At 43.0% G+C, this 21,822-nt stretch overlaps 1 protein-coding gene across 1 annotated transcript in view; it reads left to right on the forward strand.

Annotated features, from left to right (window-relative positions):
• The window catches only part of LOC126249472 (uncharacterized), a gene marked incomplete at its 5' end in the record, with an annotated part of 507,806 nt that overhangs the window by 384,939 nt on the left and 101,045 nt on the right, over positions 1-21,822 (forward strand). The window contains one exon of the mRNA XM_049951127.1: positions 16,590-16,700. Coding sequence (XP_049807084.1) covers positions 16,590-16,700 — 111 coding nt within the window. The remainder of the gene's footprint in view (positions 1-16,589; positions 16,701-21,822) is intronic.

A 21,822-nucleotide genomic window follows, 5' to 3' on the forward strand; every position in this document is an offset into this window, starting at 1 on the left:
CCCTCATAGATTGTAAATTACTGCGGATAGATGTGGTTTCAACATAATTCCTCTATAATACATTCCCGTAGTCCACAGTTAGTGAACAAAATCCTAAGAACACTGGTCTTTCTCTGTCTATGGTGTACAAATCCATTTTCTTCTTTGAGATTCCATCGTGGTATTCGCCACGATTAAACTACAGAAACTATTATGATACAAACGAGAACACACTCATTATACGTAGTTCCAGTACAATTACGATTTCATAATAGAGGGACCAGCATTTTAAAAAGAGTTATCTCACTTCTGAAGCACTTGACTTTCGTATACATTCGCTTCTAAAGTACTGTACTTTCTTGTTGTGTAGCCGCGCGGCATTAGCCGAGCGGTCTGGGGCGCTACAGTCATGGACTGTGCGGCTGGTCCCGGCGGAGGTTCGAGTCCTCCTTCGGGCATGGGTGTGTGTGTTTGTCCTTAGGATAATTTAGGTTAAGTACTGTGTAAGCTTAGGGCCTGATGACCTTAGCAGTTAAGTCCCATAAGATTTCACACACATTTGAACATTTTTCTTGTTGTGTATTACTAATTGTATGCAACAAGTAACACAAAACGTTTAAATGAACATATATGGCCCAGTCACATTAATATGACCACTGCCCGTGTTTGACGTCAACGTGCAATAATCACTCACAAACGGCAGCTGGCAACACTAGCAGTGTAGGGTATATAAAGCGCGTCGGCAGGATGCGGAAATACAATGCAGTTGTCGAAATAGGGAAAGGAGCAATTTATCTCACGTTCAAAAGGGCGTGATCATTGGCTTTCAGGCCAGTGGTAGAAACATTTCCAAAATGGCTAAATCTGTAAACTGTTTGCGAGCGCCGTGGTTGAAGTTTACCGTCCAAAGGAATTTGGCGTTGTCCAGAACCGGCACAGAGGCAGCTGTGATCCATCAAGGGAGATGACAGGGGTGACCGGGAGAATAGACGCAACTGTCAAGCAGCTGACCGCCCAGATGAACAAAGGAGCCACCAACAGTGTCTCCTCAACAACAGTTCAGTGAACGTTGCGCCTAGTTCATGCACCCATTCTGAATGCTGTTCATCGCCTACGAAGGCTGGAATTCATACGCCAATACCGCAGCTGAACGTCCACCGATTGGCGATAGGTGGCCTTTTCAGACGAATCACGTTGTTTGTTCCATCGGCCAGATGGCCGTTGGATCTTCAGAGTAGTCCAGGCCAGAGGATAGAGCATTATGGTCTGGTTTGCGTGGTACTCCTTGGTAATCTCGTCATTCTGGAAGGTACAATGGATCAACACAAGTATTCGTCTCCCCGGGGGGCAATGTCTACCCCTACATGCAGATTGTTTTTCCTTGGCAGGATGGCATCTACCAGCAGGTCAATAGATTATGTCACACAGCTTTCAGTGTAAGTCTGTGGTTGACAGAGCACCCTGATGAGTGTATTGTACTTCTCTGGTCACAAAACGCCCAATATTTAAACCCAGACAGAATCTTTGGGATAACCTCAATCGTACTCTCCGCGCCATGGATCCTCAGCCGAGAAAACTAGCGCAGCTGGCCACAGCACTGGAATTGGCGTGGATCCACGTTCCTGTCAGTACCTTGCAGAACCTCGTTGACTCTCCTCCAGGACGTCTCCCAGCAATGGTTATTCGGGCTTTTGACTGATGGTCATATTAATGTGACCAGACAGTGTATGTCTTATAACGCTATGTTAGTGAGATTCACGTGTTGTACAAAATGTGGTACCGCGTACTCCTACCACAGCGTGGTATGGTGATGATGGCTCTGCCACTCCATATGCAATACATAAAAGACTTCCTGTCTCACATTTGGGCTGATGACGATCTCCATGGCTCGGCTGCTGCTTAAAGTTAGCGCTGATTTAGTCTCAGTATGTTGTGTGATATGCTGTAGTGTAGCACTGTACGCAATTACCTAGTTGGCTGATTTAAGCTACGCCGACAACTGATTGGGATACAGAATCATGATGATGCTGTGGTAAGACAATGGATTCGAATTTGGGAGGAATGTAGCTCAAATACCCGCCCGCCCATCCAAGTTTAAGTTCTTACATGCAACAGGCAAATTCTTCAATGGTTCCGTCCTGTGTCTAATGATGTCGTCGTCGATGGTATGTTAAACACTAATCTTCATTATCCTTCGAATGGAGAACGTACATAATCTTCATGAGCAACACTCTCTCTCTCTCTCTCTCTCTCTCTCTATCTCTCTCTCTCTCTCTCTCTCTCACACACACACACACACACACACACACACAAACTGATAAGCCACGCCATTATCGCCACTGCCCACTGGGAAAGTGAATGCCATCTGGTGGCGTTGCAGGCATGTAACGCAGTAAGGCAATCATTTAAGCGGAATAGACTGCGATGGGGACTCACTGAAGCGAATATACGGGCCACAAATAAGGAAATCCACTGACACAAGAAACTTTGACAAAGGGGAGATTGTTGTTGACCACGCGCACGGCAACGAGCTTCCCTGAAACAGCGGAGCTGGTCGGGTGTTCACACCTTGAACATCTGTGGAAAGTGGTTGAAGGACGGTGAAACCATGAGTAGATGAAATCCGCTGGACGTCCATACCTCATCACAGAATATGAACGCCGGAGTCTTGTTCTGCAAAGCAGGGTAAGAGACGACCTGTGGCGGATCTGACAACAGAGTACAGTGCTGCAGGCACAAATACGTCGAACCACACCTTTCAGCGCACATTGTTGAACACGGGGCTCTGCAGCTGACGATCCTACGTGTTCCCAAGCTGACCCAACGACATCGACAACTGCGATTGTGGTGGGCTCAGGATCAATGAAATTGGACCGTGTATGAATGGAAAGCTATCGTTTGGTCGGATTAATGGCCTTGCCCTGATTCACCGTCATCCAGGCGAACGGCCGCACGAGATAGGCACTGCGCCACGGACGCAGAGTGGTGGGGCAGTGTTATGCTATGGAGGTCACACACCTGAGGTTCATGGAAACTGTGGTAGTAAACGAAGACACCGTGATAGCTGTGGATTAAGTGAACATTATTGCAGACCACCTGCATCCTTTCACGCTTGATGTCTCCTCCGACGGCGTCAACGTCTTCTAGTAGGGCAACTGTCTATGTCACAAGGCCAAAATCGTCCTATATTAACTTGAAGAGCATTATAGTAAACTCACATTGACGTTGCGGCCACCAAACTCGCCCTGTCTGAACCCGATGGGATACATCTGAGACGTTATCAAACTCCATCTCCACGCCCACAAACCAGCAGCTCGTTTGGTATGACAACTGCGTGACCTCTGCGTAGGCACCTGGTGGCACATACTTCTGAAAACTTACCAAGGACTTGTCGAATTCGGTACCCTCCAGAGGTGTCACTGTATTATGTTTCAAAGGTTGACCGACACGTTATTCAGCAGGTTGTTATAATGTTGTTATTCATCACTATATACGAGGGGGGTTTGGAAAGTCCGTGCAAAGTCCAAGAGATGGTACCACCGGCGCATATCGAGGTCATGTTTAGTTAGTATCATCTTTGGAAAGAATGCACACCAAGTTTCAGCCATATTGGTCTATTTCTTTGTGTTTGACATTCGTGTGAATCAAGGAATTTGAGTGATTGTCAAAAAATCGACGAAAAAGAATTTCGTGCGGTGATTAAACATTACTTTATGAAAGGCAAAACGCCTCAGGAGACTAAAGAGAAGCTTTATAAACATTACGGTGACTCTGCACCTTCGATTAGAACAGTTTATAAGTGGTTTAAAAATTGTCGGAGTGGTCATATGGATACAAGATATGCTGAATGTTCTGGACATCCTGTGGAGGTTACGACTCCAGAAATCATTGACAAAATCCATGATATGGTGATGAATGACAGAAGAGTTAAGGTGCGTGAGGTTGCTAGTGCTGTGAGCATCTCGAATGAACGGGTACATAACATTTTGCATAAACATGTGGACAGGAGAATGCTATCTGCAAAATGGGTTCCGCGATTGCTCATGCTTGACCAAAAACGGAATCGCGTGAAGTGTTGCAAGGATGGTTTGCAGCTATTCAGGAAGAATCCACAGGACTTAAAGCGTCGTTTCGTCACTTTGGATGAAACATGTATATATTACTATAGTCCTGAGACCAAACAGCAATCTAAACAAGGGAGAATCTGCGCCAAAGAAAGAGGAAGACTATTCCTTCGGTCGGAAAGGTTATGGCAACTGTCTTTTGGGATTCGCATGGGATAATCCTCATCGACTCTCTGGAAAAGGGTAAAACTATTACAAGTGCATATTATTCATCGTTATTGGACCGTTTGAAAACCGAGTTGGATGGAAAACGCCGGCGATTGGACGGCAAAAATGTCCTTTTCCATCACGACATTGCACCAGCACACACCTCAGCAGTTGTGGACGTAAAATTATTGGAAATAAGATTCCACCTTGTTTCACATCCCCCCTATTCTCCAGACTTGGCTCCCTTGGACTACTATTTGTTCCCAAATTTGAAGAAATGGCTGGCGGGACAAAGATTTTATTCAAACGCGGAGGTGATTGCAGCAACTAATAGCTATTTTGCAGACTTGGGCAATTCCTATTATTCGAAAGGGATCAACAAATCAGAAAAGTGTTGGACTAAGTGTATAAGTCTAAAAGGAGACTAAGTCGAAAAATAAAAAATGTTTACCCCCAACACGTAAGTAGTTTTTATTTTTGCACGGACTTTTCAAACGCCCCTCGTATTCACAACAAGGTTTGTCTTTTTCTGATCCTAGAAATTACTCACTGATGCTTCTTACGAATAGTTAGAGACAACCTGAGCTTAAAGGAAAATGGCATTGAGTCTTGCCAGAATGTTTATTTACATACCAGTTAAACGTAGATTAACTAATCCATTAAGATTTCACTGCATAAACTCAGACAAGATTTTATTATTTTTTATTCTCAGAACACCGAGGAAAAATATTCTTAACGAAACACAATTTGAATTTATTTTCTAAACGTTTGGATTCGCAAAAACGAAACACTACAGAAATGTATTAGGTGATTCATAAGTTCCTAGCGTTTTTCCATAAGTTTATCAGCACAACAGATACACGTACAGAGAATTTACTCATCAATGATATATTCTCCTTCACTATTTACAACAGTCTGCCAACTCTAGGATGACTTTTCGGTTCCGCGATTGTAGAAATCACGTGGTTTTGAGGGGAAGAACTCGTCGAACTATGTTCGGAGCGCATTTTCATCCGGAAAGGAAGTTCCTTGAAGAATTTGAGATAGAGAGCGGAAAAGGTGACAGTCTGAGAGCACAATATTGGGTGAATAAGTTGAGTGTTGGATGATTTTCCAACCCTTCTCGTCTATAGAGTTTTTTTTTTCATTGTAGTAGAATACGGGCGGTCGTTATCAAGGAGTAGCATCACTTCACGCAGTCTTCCTGGTCGTTGTTCTTTAACTGGGTCTGCTGACTTTTTACAATGCTATTTATTTATTTAAACAGCGCCGTTACCGGTTTCGAACCGATAGGTTCATCTTCAGACGGCTAGTTCACGTTTTACATTACATTTCGTGGTTTGTTTCCCCACCTGACGAAACTTCCTTGGGGTGGTGATGCCAATGAAGAATCCACTCCATTACGTTCCAGCGCAGGTCCCTTATCATTTTGCAACATCGAAAAATGTATAATGCACTTTTTTGTGTATCTATGTGCACATAATGTAACGCACCACTCACATACTTAGAAGTTTCATCACTTGGAGGTATGCATACAAAAATGGCGATATTACAACCATAAAAATGCTTCATACTTTACAAACGTTTGGCGAGCAGCCAAGTTGAGAATCGCCGTTGCTGAAAAACGAGAGTTTCTCCTTCGTGATTCCGTCAGATAGGCTTCATCGTTCGCTGCCTTACATGACTCGGCTGTTACAAAGCAATTTCACAATAGGTTGCCAGCCGCACTGTCTCTCCATGAGGAGTATGCTCGCAGAGCTTCTCGGCACGTTAGATGACGAACGAATGTAAATGGGCGTGATGCACGTAGCCGTCTCGGATGTCTGTGCATATCAACAATGAGCGACATCGGACTGATAATAATATTAAGATCATCTATTGTATAGGTAGCCCCTTTTAATCGTTCTGTCTCTCCACTTCTGTACCTTGTTGTGGGTAACCAGTTTCCTTCTCTCTCTCTCTCTCTCTCTCTCTCTCTCTCTCTCTCTCTTTCCGACGTGGTATGTTATTCAAACAATAGTGAAAGCTGCCACTGTTCAGTCAGACATGTTGCTTCATTCTAGTTTATTGGTGATTGTGCTCCGCTCAGAGAGTTCAGTGCATTTCATACGATCGTCTGAAAAAGGACAAATTAGGAATTTCCATCAGTTTCCAGTCGGCATATGCCTTCTTTTACCTAAAACATGAGGCGCATCCTAGGCTGGGCTTTCATTAAAACCAACAGAGTCAAGCGTCCTGACATCTGCTCACGCTAAAAACAGGGGTATGTTAGCGCTATCCTGGGGTCCAGAAAGTCATAGAATTTGGCAGGTATTGAGCAAAGATCATAATAGGACGAGGATTTTAATACTGCCTTTGTTTATGGAGAAGGATAAAAGTAAGTCTTAGGTAAAATGGCAGGTATCACACTGTCTGAGAGTTAGATCAGCTTTCCGAAATCTTGTCTTTCTGGGGAAGAGATCACTTATTTCATGAATTTCGTAGGAATTCAGACGTGAGTGAATTTAAGCCCCAACAGTTTTATAAAAGAAAATTCAGTACATTTAGTTTATTGAAAACTTTGCTGTATTCACACTATCATTGGTATCAGGAAGGTCTCATTCTGCTATTTGTGAGTGTATATTTTCAAAAGTGGATTAAAATGTGTGTGAAGTAGTACAATAATTTGGCTTCGGCCTTTAGTGAAATAAGAGGAGATGTCTACACATGAAACCAAAATGATACACATATCCTAACATTCTACGCTGTAATTCCACTACATTTACTGTCAGAAGCCCTAAACAAAGGGAATCAATGGCAAGACTAGCCCTCTTTATACCCATTCGCAGATGGTTCAAGCAGTTTTCCTCACAATTTCCTCCAACGGTGGTTTGTTCTCCAGACGCCTTAGAGATGTACATGGAAGCAATACTTTGTTTTTAAACACTCCTTACTTTGTTCAGAGCATTTTCGCGTGCGGTATACGTATGTGGCGTGGAATTAGAAAACACTACAAAACACTGGAGTGTGGAAACTGCTGGTGGGCCTGAAACTGGTGGCCATTGTCGCTTAACCATGGTATCAGTCGGGTGGTTCACCTCCCTGTCTCGCACGCAAATACTAGATCATTACACTCATCAGCAAATCTAAACAACAGGAATGGATTTTTGCGAATTGAAGAAATATGCGGAAGCGAAAACTGCGACCTACATACCTAAAAATAAGACATTAATATATTGATCAAATGAAATAAATCATGACAGATTAAAAGGACGTACACTGAAAACATTGTGATAACAAGTATATAACAATTTTTATGTGCAACACACCCTACTACATTTAAAATTTTTGCTTTAAACTATTGCTAAGAGTTAGAAAAAAGTGACAGCGTCTGCAAGACGTTCAGTGTACTCTGTTTTATTGTCCGATATAGCTATCGATATACTTTCGGAACATAAGTGCAGCTACGTCATGCAACTGTTTTTGTACGCTCGACACCTGCGCTGTTGGCTGAACCGTAGTACGTTCTTTAGTTCCATTTTCCTTAAATATGTCGAGCAACGCGCATAAGAGTTGCAGGCAACGACAAAGTTTCATCCTCCGATCATTGCTAGGTAATACAGTTTAATCACCGTTTTGAGATATCGGAATGAATTACGTAGTTACATGAAAGGATATCGATAGTAAATATATAAATGAGCACGTGAATATGCAGCAGTCACTTCCATAATGACTGATGATTCTCAGTGGCCGTCTGTTACATGATAATATGTTCAGCTACACATTTTTATACTTTAGTACAGAAATCTAAGGCTCTATCGCTTTCATGTTTCATCTTTGGAATAATATTTGCTATTCTTCATCTGTCAGTGAAACGTCAGAGTCATAGTTAGGAGAGGAAATATGCTTTATACATTATGGCACTCAATTGTACTTACTTGCCATCTACAGAATCTAGATGTCGATGTACCTATACGCATCGTGCTCCCAAGTTAAATTTCTGGCATATTCTCACATCTTTATGGACGGAAAAATACCTTGTGAGTTTCATTCAAATCGGTTGCTGCTTTCATAAAGACGCAAGCATCGTTAATGCATGAGCAATCATGATGGTATAAATAGCAGTACCACCTGTTACCCATTTTTGTACATAAGTCTGAGGGAGAAGTAACGAGTGAATTTCTGTGAGCTTGAACCAGAGAATGGTCGTGGTAAACTTGAGAGAGGCGCGGCGAGTTTTGTCAGAGACAAAGATGGCATTAAGGTCGTCCTGCAGCCATTCTTCTTGCTGTCTAGAGCAGGCCCCCCCTGGGGCAACCGCCGGAAAAAAGGAGGGAAACGAAGTTTACAGGCCACACCAAGTCGTAAATGATTCTTATAGCCGAGAGAGGATGGTTCAGCACCAAGATGTGGGCGAACTGCAGAACGACTTCAGTTCATTACATAGTTACTTACTACTTTCCAGTATAGCTGCGGGCGATGAGCTCAATAGCTTCTCCGTATGTTACAAGAGTGCTTCTCGACGGATGTGTCTATTCTTCAGACTACATTTTACCATCCCTATGTGGATACAGGATCATGACAGATAATTATCCCTGCTTATTTCCGTGTTACACACTATTAACTACAAAATAATTGCGTTGATGTCGTATCATATATCATATTACGTATTACATTATTTTGTAAATAGATTGTTTACATTATAGCACTATTTCCGGATACTGTGAATTTTATATTGTAAGGAGGACCAAATACATTTATGGGAATGGTAAGAGCTAGAGTATGAAGCATCACCCCAACATTTATCAAACTTTGTGGAGATGTTCATCACGCAACAGATATTAAATGATTAAACTTGCCTTCTATTTGGAGAGTGCAACCCCCGCTCCCCCACGCCCCCGACAGGCACTAATTTACTCTTCTATTCGTGGTGGCATGGTAGCAAACGGCATGAAACACATGCTGTCTCAGTTCAAGACATTGGACGCTAACATGAAAGTTCACGTCGTTCCATCACATCCCACACACAGTCTTCGGGTGCAAATCGGGGTATCGGGTTGACCAATCAACGATCAGTACATTCCTCAAAGCGTTCGTAGCCTGATCTATAGTATGTGGCCTTGCATAGTCCTGTTGGAATGCGACGTTTGGTTCTCTAATCACGAAGGACATGATAAAAGGGTCTGCCATTCTAGGGGCGTGTATTCAATGTCCCTTCAACAATTACGGAATCAGTCCTGTTTCACATCCAGTAGCTCCCCACACCATGATTCCAGGAGCTGGAGAGGTGTGGGTTTCCAGAGTCGGTGTTTCTTGTGACCTTTCACCAGGTCGTCTACGGGCACGTTAAGGTCGATTTGCCACCACAAACAGAACCGAGACTCGTTGTTGAAAGTCACAGAATGCCACTCAGTATGCCAGCAGACTCTGCATCTACTACATGCCAGTTTCTGTCGTCTATGGTGTAGAGTCAGCGGTGAACGACACATGGCAACTTAAAATCTCAACCCACAGTCCAGTCATCTGTTAACACCGATCCGTGATGACACTCTGCCTATAACCGCTGCCTAGATTTCAACTGCAGTCGTTTGCCTATTCTTCACAGCCAGTCAAACAATCCTACGATCTTCTCGTCGTTTATTGCTTCCCGAAGAACCAATGCCCACTTTTCTTGACATATTTTTGTCCTGAGCGGATGTCGTCACCATTCGTTCTGCAATCATTGTACAACAGCCAACTTTCGGTATGATACTCCTGTGTCCCTCATGCCAATGATCTGCTGTTTCTAAAAGTAATTAAGTGGCGGTAAGCTGCATGTGCGCGTCATCTTTGCACAATTTTTATGCATTGTAACGACGCAATAACAGCAAACAAATGATATCGTTATAGGCAGTGTAAAAGGTGCTTGTGGAATATCGGTCATGAGTATGTGATTGGACAGATTGTTTCCTCACTATAAGTACCCAGAATGTCGTTCTTAATAAGGAGACATCGTCAGAAGTGAAAGTAATGTAGTGTATCTTCAACTTCGTCTACATCGTCCACCTGCTTAGCTGAGTGATAAGGAGCTCGCCTACCATGCATGGGGCTCGGGTTCGATTCCCGGACAGGTTAGAGATTTTCCCCGCCAGTGGACGGGGTGTTGTGGTTTCGTCATCACTCATCATCACAGCCGCGCATGTCGCTCAGTATAGCGCCACTTGCACACGACGGCCGAACTTCCCCGGACGGGGTCTCTCGGCCAACAATGCCACGCGATCATTTCATTTCATCTACATATACATAAATACTCCGCAAACCACCGTATGGTGTATGGCGGAAGATACCTTGTACCATTACTAGTCATTTCCTCTCCTGCTCCACTCGCAAGTAGAGCGAGGGGAAAACAACTGTCTAGAAACCTCCGCAAGAGCCCAAATTTGTAACATTTTTTTTTCATGGTCCTTTCGCGAAATGTACGTTGGCGGCAGGAGAATCATTCTGCAGTCAGTCTCAACAGCCGGTTCTTTAAATCTGCGCAATATTGCTTTGCAACAAGAGCATCGTCTTCCATCCAGTGATTCCTATGTGAGTTCAACACGAAGAAGTTGTGTGTTGATGGAATCTACCGGTAAAAAATCTAGCAGCCCGCCTCTGAATTGCTTCGGTATCTTCCTTTAATCCGACTAGGTGCAAATCCCAAACACTCGAACAGTACTCGAGAAGCTACATTTTCCCAAAATTCCCCCAATAAAACCAAGTCGAGCGTTCGTCTTCCCTACTGCCAACCTGACGTGCGCATTCCATTTCATATCACTTTGCAACGTTAGCCTAGATATTTAATCGAAGTGACTTGTCAAGTTGCACCCTACTAATGCTGTATTCAAACATTACAGCACTATTTTTCCTACCCATACGCATTAACTTTCATTTACCTACATTTAGAGCAAGCTGCCATTCATGAAATTTTGTACAAGTCATCTTGTAAGAAAGTGTAATGGGATAGTTACCTTCACTGTGCACATGAACGGCTTGACAAAAAAATGGTTCAAATGGCTCTGAGCACTATGGGACAAATTCTGAGGTCATCAGTCCCCTAGAACTTAGAACTACTTAAACCTAATTAACCTAAGGACATCACACACATCCATGCCCGAGGCAGGATTCGAATCTGCGACCGTAGCGGTCGCGCGGTTCCAGACTGTAGCGCCGGCCACCCTGGCTGGCAACGGCTTGACAAATACTGTTTTTAGCTCCCTGAGGCTGTTCACGCTGTGCGCAGACTGTGCAGTTGTGAACAAAATATCACACCTCTAGAAAAATTTTACGAAGACTTAAAGGTGATAGGCACTTTGTGAAAAACAGGTGGCAGACCCCTCAACATAAATAAATGGAATGTGATGGTCGTAACTTGACAAAAAGACCTGGTAGCATTTGGCCTGTACGGTCAGTGATCATTCGCTGAAACCACACACAACTTATATATAGCCGTATATTTTCGGGGTAATTTAGGGTGTAACTACGCTATAAATGTAGCTGATGTGAAGGCAGATGTCACGCTGAGACCTATTGGAAGACGCCCAAATAACTGCTTCGCCCAAAGGCAAGGACGCTCACAAACCCCTCGTTCCACCTATTCTAGAGTATTGTTTATGGGCTTTGTGATGCTTATCAAGTAGTATTTACGTAAGAAAAGAACGTATTGAACGAAATGATGCGCGCTTCGTCGTGTGTTTGCCTATCCATTGCGGGAATGCCCCAGAAATACTCGCCAAAATCCGATGGGAGACGATACTGGAATAGCGCTGTGCATCACGCAGAACTTTCTACACGAAATTACTACCGCCCACTTCCCACTATCAGCCAAGAAACATATATCTTTCCCCAACTTAATGACTAAGAAAGCGAAGGAAGAGGAATTAGGATGTGCGCAGGGCGGCAACGAAGGTCTTTCTTCGTGTATACCATCCGAAATTGAGAAGGGAAGGATAAAGGTGGGAAGGGGAATAATCTTTCAATACACCATGTACCCGCCGATACATACCATTCTGTGGATTTTTGAGTATATATCTGATGTAATAGAGTATAAGTGTACATTCTTTCCCACGCGTCAGCTATGGACTTGATGAAATATACGTACTTTCATGTTATGTGAGAATAATTGGGTGGCCGGCCGAAGTGGCCGTGCGGTTAAAGGCGCTGCAGTCTGGAACCGCAAGACCGCTACGGTCGCAGGTTCGAATCCTGCCTCGGGCATGGATGTTTGTGATGTCCTTAGGTTAGTTAGGTTTAACTAGTTCTAAGTTCTAGGGGACTAATGACCTCAGCAGTTGAGTCCCATAGTGCTCAGAGCCAATAATTGGGTAGATACAAACCTTGAGATCGCTTCTACTCGTACCGAAATAGTTATCGACGTTCAGTACTAGTTGCATCTGTGACTTTCCATAATAGAAAAAGAGAGGTGGCTATGTCGTATATTACAAAGGAAAATTGCAGTTAACAGTCGCTATTTGCGTTATATTTACAATTGTGCTGCACCCTCACATGTAAAATGCCTGCACATTATGTTTGCAATCCATTGTGTTCATATATCAAACGTCCATGAAATGAAATAACAGCCGGCCGAAGTGGCCGTGCGGTTAAAGGCGCTGCAGTCTGGAGCCGCAAGACCGCTACGGTCGCAGGTTCGAATCCTGCCTCGGGCATGGATGTTTGTGATGTCCTTAGGTTAGTTAGGTTTAACTAGTTCTAAGTTCTAGGGGACTAATGACCTCCGCAGTTGAGTCCCATAGTGCTCAGAGCCATTTGAACCATTTTTGAAATAACAAAATGTTAGTGTTACAAACAAATGCTAGACCCACTATTTGTTTTATGTAATAACTTACGTGTACACCATCCATAGGTGGATGAGAAAACACCCGGAACGGGTAAAACGGAATAAAATAAATTTGATAATATAGTGACTGCTTGTTGCAGTTTCTGCCTCAGTAAAATCGTCTTGATCAAAGTATCTCGTCATTTACGACAATAACATATTAAGTTTAGTTTTCGATGTTTAACACAGACATCTATTACAACACTCTCCTGAACTATAAATGTGGCGAGCAGCCATCATTTTCAAAGGATATTCTACGTTCATTATTCGTGACGGATGGGTGCCTTATCCTAGAACGCACTGATATGTAAATGATTTGTTCGACAATGCTGCAAATCATTTCCTGCTATTACGGCACTCAGCTGTGGAAACCAAACAACTTCTACTCTGATGTCTTATTGCTCCATGCTGGAAATGTTATTAGTCTCATTGATTTCAGAACCTTAAACGAAGCAATTTTCCTACGTATGCTTTCATTTATTGTGAAATAAATACTCATTTTAGTATTTAGCAGTTACCTAATTGCGCCCACTTAGGCATTATCAGGCTATATGCCAATAAGACTGTTGCGCTGACATTTTGTTATGATCCACACATCAGTATGAGAAAAAGGTAAACATGTTATGCTTCCCATAACAACAGTCTCGGACAAGCACATTTGGTAGGGGTACAACCATTAAAGATGTGAAGTCCATATATTTTATTTTAGTCGATAACTGTAAAGAAAGGAATGGGAGGTTAGAGTCTAGCTTAACATCTCATCTACTGGGTTCGTGATTCATATGTTGTGTTGAGTTTTAAGAGGAAACAGCAAAAAGGAGATTAATTAAGGAGGAACGACATCTTATCATAAGAAAAGTGCTTCGAACAAGGAAGGCACAATATGAGAAGGTGTCAAGAAAACTCAAGTAACCCTTAACAAAGTCAAGATGAGTTCGTAAACACCATTATCTTAAATTGGTGCATAAGCACATAGCGTTTTTCCACATATTATAATAATAGATATACATAAGAGAGACTTTTGTCATCAATAGTATATTCTCCTTCACTATTTACAACAGTGTGCCAACTCTGGTGTAACTTTTCTACTTCGCGACTGCAGAAGTCAATTGGTTTGGAAGCGAAGAACTCGTCGAGTCATGTCCGGAGCGCGTATTCATCCGGAAAGGAAATTGCTTGAAAGTTGTTCGATAGAGAGCGGAAAAGGTTAAAATATGAGGGCGCAGCATTAGGTGAATAAGGTGGGTACGAAATGACTTCCCAACCCAACTCCTGTATAGTGTTTTTTGTTAGTCTTGCAGAATGCGACTGGTCGTTATCGTCGAGAAGCATCACTTCACGCAGTCTCCCTGGACGTTTTTCTTGGACTTCGTCTGCAAGACTACTCATTTGTTGACATTTCATGTCAGCAGTGATGGTTACACCTCGCGGAAGCAATTCGGAGTACACCACATCATTGCTGTTCGATCAGGCACATAACATTACCTTTTGGAATGCACACAGGTCTTTGTACGGAGATTTGCTGTTTCGTTTAGGCTTAATCATTACTTTCTTTTCCTTGTGTTACCGTAAAAACACAATTTCTCGTTACCCAGTAACGATGCAGGATAGGATTGGTCGGTGTTACTGACGAGCCAGTTGATGAGAAGCAAGCAGTGACGCTGATTTTTGTGAGTTTGGCTTAGAGTATACCCACACACCCGATTTTTGAACCTTCCCCACTGCATGCAAATGTCACGCGACGGTGGAATGTTCAAAATTCATATCTGTCAGTTCTAGAGTACACTGACGTGGACTACATTGGATGAACGCGTTTAAGCGATCTTCATCAAACCCTGAAGGTGTTCCTGAACGTGTAGAGTTACTAATGTCAAAACAATCTTCCTTAAAACGAGAAAACCATTTTCTTGCCGTGCTCCGTCCAATGACGTTATCCCCAAACACGGCGCAAATGTTTCTAGCTGCCTTCGCTGCTGTCACCCCTCTACTGAAGTCAAACAGAAGACTTTGTCGGAAATGTTCCGATTTCTCCACTTGGTAATCCTTTTTTCAGCATCTCCATTTCCTATCTCCAAATGAAAAAATGACGATATATACACTCAGATGGCAACAGTGAATTACAAATAAAAAATGATAATCGGTAAACAAACCCATACCAACCGGAATACCAATATGAAAAACATAAACGCTACGAAATTATGCACCAACCTAATACATTGACGTCATTACAGACGGCGTACAAGCTCGAATTGACGGAAGGACCACCCTCGGCGGTTCTCATAAATAACCTAAGAAAACCAGACAAATCTAAATGGCTGGATGTGAGTTAGAACCTCGTTCCTACAGAATGCGAGTCTAGTGCGTTTATCTCTGTGCCAAGTCAGTGGTTCAAGATTTTGTAGATGATCGAAATTTATGACAGTATCTATACATTCCTTGATATATTTTACTGATATAGTAGGTTAATGCTGCTAACATCGGTTAGAGCCACCACCAAAATGTTCATCTGACAGTACCTCAAAAGCTTGTTGAAATCCGGTGTCTGCCCGGGTCACGTCATAAGAATTTGCGAACAAGAGTTCTCCAGCTTAGAAATACGCCGTGAAAACTTCATATCGCACCTCAAAAATATGTTTTATAGTTGCTTTCCACTTCTTGCATTTTTTAAGCGGTAGAAAGCAATAATTATTTGGCGTGAAGTTCGTACGCATTAACTATTACTTACATGTCTCTACAGTGACGTTGACAGTTAGATAAAGAGATTTATGAAATCTATATTCAACTCAATAAATCATTCTCTTTTTACATAATAGTGATTTATCACTTTTCCTAACTGTTTTTCAGCTATACCCGTATGGCACTGTATGGACAGCAATATTATGAGTAATTTTTATAAAACAATGAGTTGATTCCGGAATAAAATTAGTGAAATATTATTGAAATGTAAATTACAATATGTACTACTTCACAATATTCTCAGATCTGTTCCGAACACCGCACGTCCTGGCTCACTAGCAAGTTGTGTTGCGCAGAACTCGGTTACCACTGTGGATAGCTTCTTGTATGCCTAAAACAGTATAGCAGAATTCAGAAAAATTACTTAGTGACGAGCGTTCACAATTCCTTTTACAGATACTGTAGCGATGACTGTCCTCTCCACAGAAACTCCAGCATAGACATGGAATTACAAAAACTGAGTGAATATTTCAAACATTAAAATTTGCAACTACTCCGAATTCCCGCCTCATTGAGGTGCATACTACATCACTAATGAACCAGTGGGAGAGGTAGGAATGGATGTAGGGAACAGAGGACTCATCCTCTCAAAAGTGATACACGGACAAAGTAAATAAGAAAACTAATAAATAAATAAAAGAAAAAATATCTTGTGCTGTATAGCGCTTAAGAGGAAAATACCCTAAAGTACCGGCAGATTTTCTTAAAATAAGTCAACATATTTCGCTGCCAAAGTGCAGTAAGGCATTGACTATTGTGAACGTGCACAGGAACGGAGAAACCAGCGGAAACGTCTCGACACCGACGCGACTGCAGCCCGAAGTGCACCAGCAAGGATACCTGTGGCCACCGCCGAGGATTCTCTGTCCCAGTCCGAAGAGGTAAACACAGCTCTATCATTTACAAAACCCTGAAGATCGGTCTAAATACACAATAAAATTGGTTACAGATAAGAGGCACACTCAAACAACGTTGTAACAAATATCAAAACAAGTTTGCAGCAGAGAAATAATAACGTTTGGAAATCATAGATAATAAATATGAAAGTTTTACTGTCGTTAAATCTAATACTCACACATAAAGGTAATGGCTGTATAATACCGACTCCCATTCAGTACTACGTAGGGGCACGTTCATTATCGAAAACAGTCTTGTTCCATCTGGCGATTCATGCATTTAAAATGTGACTGGTGTATCACTCCTCTCAAAGGAACTGTGCCTATTCTTTGAAAGATAGTGAGTTCCTAATTGCTTTTATAGTTCAAACCACAATATCTCCATTATAAATGAAATTAAGGGCTTGTGTGGACTTTCAAAAGCGTTTCAATCCAAGAACATGCTAACCAGACCACTGCCGAACATTTCCAGCAGTGTGTGTGGGGCATTATCGTATTGGAAACTGCAGCTCACAGCTGGGGAAAGTGCTTGCGTCACGAAGTCACTTACTGCTCTTTGACAACGCTCATAAGTTACCTTGAAGTTCAATTTCAGCGTAGGACTCGTCGAGAATGGCAAACCATAGTGGAATATCATCTATAGAGTAAAAGCTGGAAACGATATTCTGAAAGCTATCCACGTCCTAGCCTTTCCCCATATGAACACGCGCCTTACAACACAGACATGTTTCAAATCATAGTCTTTGCACGACGTGGTTCCATTGGCAGGAAGTCCAGATGCTGTGCAGTTGGGAAGAATGAAACATGGCCTTTGCGTTGTTGGCGGATGCAAAAATGTCTCTTTAATGTCCAACATTCAGGTGTGTCAGGTTACGAGATAACCCTCTAATAAATTATCTAATGATGTCCAGGATGCACCAGCTAACAGAGTGCTGACAATTTGCACGCGTCTAAGGTGTGTAAGGTCTGATACGACGCTATAGAGACACAAAATAACACTATGGCACAGAAAACTTCCAAAGGAGTTCTAGTAGAAGGATACAATAAAATACTTCATCAGTGTTACAGATAAGTAGAAGTTGCAATTTCACAGCATGGTGTTCACTTTATTTGGGCCAAAGCATGTTCTTCACACACTAATTATTTCATGAATGCTACAGTTACTTCAGTAATGACATCTAAGTAAAGTTGAACAAAGTTTTTCTTAACAAGGAGTTTCATGGTTGTTGCGCAATTTATTAAAGTAATTTTATTGAAATTTGCATTTAAAAATCCATAGAGCGGTAAGTAACGCTAAATTTATAAAAGGATAAGTCTGCTGTAACTAATAATACATGGTATTACACTACTGGCCATCAAAATTGCTGCACCAAGAAGAAATGCAGATGATAAACGGGTATTCATTGGTCAAATATATTATACTAGAACTGACATGTGATTACATTTTCACGCAATTTGGGTGCATAGATCCTGAGAATCAGTACCCAGAACAACCACTTCTGGCCGTAATAACGGCCTTGATACGCCTGGGCATTGAGTGAAACAGAGCTTGGATGGCGTGTACAGGTACAGCTGCCCATGCAGCTGCAACACCATACCACAGTTCGTCAAGAGTAGTGACTGGCGTATTGTGACGAGCCAGTTGCTCGCCCACCATTGACCAGAAGTTTTCAGTTGGTGAGAGATTTGGAGAACGTGCTGGCCAGGGCAGCAATCGAACATTTTCTGTATCCAGAAAGGCCAGTACAGGACCTGCAACATGCGGTCGTGCATTATCCTGCTGTAATGTAGGGTTTCGCAGGGATCGAATGAAGGGTAGAGCCACAGGTCGTAACACATCTGAAATGTAACGTCCACTGTTCAAAGAGCCGTCAACGCGAACAAGAGGTGACCGAGACGTGTAACCAATGGCACCCCATACCATCACGCCGGGTGATACGCCAGTATGGCGATGACGAATACACGCTTCCAACATGCGTTCATCGCGACGTCGCCAAACACAGATGCGACCATCATGATGATGTAAACAGAACCTGGATTCGTCCGAAAAAATGACGTTTTGCCATTCGTGCACCCAGGTTCGTCGTTGAGTAGACCATCGCAGGCGCTCCTATCTGTGATGCAGCGTCAAGGGTAACCGCAGCCATGGTCTCCGAGCTGATAGTCCGTACGGCTGCAAACGTCGTCGAACTGTTCGTGCAGATGGTTGTTGTCTTTCAAATGTCCCCATGTGCTGACTCAGGGATCGAGACGTGGCTGCACAATCCGTTACAGCCATCCGGATAAGATGACTGTCATCTCGACTGCTCGTGATACGAGGCCGTTGGGGTCTAGCACGGCGTTCCGTATTACCCTCCTGAACCCACCGATTCCATATTCTGCTAACAGTCATTCGATCTCGACCAACGTGAGCAGCAATGTCACGATACGATAAACCGCAATCGCGATAGGCTACAATCCGACCTTTATCAAAGTCGGAAACGTGATGGTACGCATTTCTCCTCCTTACACGAGGCATCACAACAACGTTTTACCAGGCAACGCGGTCAGCTGCTGCTTGTGTATGAGAAATCGGTTGGAAACTTTCCTTATGTCAACACGTTGTAGGTTTCGCCACCGGCGCCAACCTTGTGTGAATGCTCTGGAAAGCTAATCATTTGCATATCACAGCATCTTCTTCCTGTCGGTTAAATTTCGCGTCTGTAGCACGTCATTTTCGTGGTGTAGCAATTTTAATGGCCAGTAGTGTAATTATACGACCTAAGCACCATGCCTAGCGTTGTGCGGGAATTAATGCCGGGAAAGACTGCTCCGATCGCCGATACACTCTGCCTCGTTCCACGGACTCTGGCAGCTGGCGTATTATTTTAAAGCGAGGGAGGCAGTGAAGAGGGGGGGGGGAGACAGAAGCGGACGGGGGGGGGGGGGGGCAGCTTGGAATAAGTTCGAGAAAATAAGTTTTAGCACTTCAGACTGGTGTGTCAGTAAAATACACTCACAGAGCTGTCCAAACTGAAACTTTCCACAGTAACGTTTGTGCATCGACTGACCAGCTCAGATACTCTTGCTCGACGCCAGTACTGCAGCTGGCTATTGCAGTCTGTGTATGATGGAATGTTCTTTTTTTTCTTATAAGTGTAGCTGTATTTATTAGGGTACATGAAGTAGCAGAACAATCGACGATGTTCTCCTGAAAATCCTCATCTATTACTTCAAGAGGCTTTGCATGGTATGAAAATGGGAATGTTGTGTGCTTTTAGTGTTGCACGAATTACTGTACGGATCTTTCTCCAGCAATCCATAACTTCTCATGGTTATGTGAACACTGTATTGCAACATTTTTCAGATCATCATCATCATTTTCTTAGGGCCTTTGTCTCACTTCAACGCGGGGTCTGCCTTGTTACTATGGAAAGTCAGAGGGTGGCCGGACCCCCTTCCTGTCGCCACCCCGCGCGCCCTGGGACGAAAATTAGTGTACCGCAGCTGTCTGCGTCGAGTATAAACCATGAAATAGTGCGAACGTGTTTCCAATGTCTGCGAGGCGTGTAACTGAGGCGGGACGTGGGCAGCAGCCGGTGGGATGTGGAAAACCGCCTAAAAACCACATCCAAGCTGACCGGCACACCGGCCCTCGTCGTTAATCCGCCGTGCGGATTCGATCCCGGGCCGGCGCTCCTACCGGAGTCCAGGTAGCAGCTCATTAGCGCTCTCGGCTAATCTGGCGGGTGTTGCAACATTTTTCAGAAAACTAACAATTATCGAAAAGACCTACAATTATTTCGTGCAGGACAGTACAAGAGCATACGTCGTCAATGCGCCAGTTAATTATTACGAGGTGCGTTTTTATGATAGGAAACATCCTCGTAATATTGTCATAGACACATTGACGGTACGTGTATCTGCAGTAGTCTAGCGTTAAATATGTTGTTGTTGTTGTTGTGGTCTTCAGTCCTGAGACTGGTTTGATGCAGCTCTCCATGCTACTCTATCCTGTGCAAGCTTCTTCATCTCCCAGTACCTACTGCAACCTACATCCTTCTGAATCTGCTTAGTGTATGCATCTCTTGGTCTCCCCCTACGATTTTTACCCTCCACGCTGCCCTCCAATACTAAATTGGTGATCCCTTGATGCCTCAGAACATGTCCTACCAACCGATCCCTTCTTCTGGTCAAGTTGTGCCACAAACTCCTCTTCTCCCCAATCCTATTCAGCACCTCCTCATTAGTTATGTGATCTACCCATCTAATCTTCAGCATTCTTCTGTAGCACCACATTTCGAAAGCTTCTATTCTCTTCTTGTCCAAACTATTTATCGTCCATGTTTCACTTCCATACATGGCTACACTCCATACAAATACTTTCAGAAAAGACTTCCTGACACTTAAATCTATACTCGATGTTAACAAATTTCTCTTCTTCAGAAACGCTTTCCTTGCCATTGCCAGTCTACATTTTATATCCTCTCTACTTCGACCATCATCAGTTATTTTGCTCCCCAAATAGCAAAACTCCTTTACTACTTTAAGTGTCTCATTTCCTAATCTAATACCTTCAACATCACCCGACTTAATTCGACTACATTCCATTATCCTCGTTTTGCTTTTGTTGATGTTCATCTTATACCCTCCTTTCAAGACACTGTCCATTCCGTTCAACTGCTCTTCCAAGTCCTTTGCTGTCTCTGACAGAATTACAATGTCATCGGCGAACCTCAAAGTTTTTATTTCTTCTCCATGGATTTTAATACCTACTCCGAATTTTTCTTTTGTTTCCTTTACTGCTTGCTCAATATACAGATTGAATAACATCGGGGAGAGGCTACAACCCTGTCTTACTCCCTTCCCAACCACTGCTTCCCTTTCATGCCCCTCGACTCTTATAACTGCCATCTGGTTTCTGTACAAATTGTAAATAGCCTTTCGCTCCCTGTATTTTACCCCTGCCACCTTTAGAATTTGAAAGAGAGTATTCCAGTCAACATTGTCAAAAGCCTTCTCTAGGTCTACAAATGCTAGAAACGTAGGTTTGCCTTTCCTTAATCTTTCTTCTAAGATAAGTCGTAAGGTCAGTATTGCCTCACGTGTTCCAGTATTTCTACGGAAT

This window comes from Schistocerca nitens, chromosome 3 (assembly GCF_023898315.1).
Source record: "Schistocerca nitens isolate TAMUIC-IGC-003100 chromosome 3, iqSchNite1.1, whole genome shotgun sequence".
Taxonomy (NCBI): Eukaryota; Metazoa; Arthropoda; class Insecta; order Orthoptera; family Acrididae; genus Schistocerca; species Schistocerca nitens.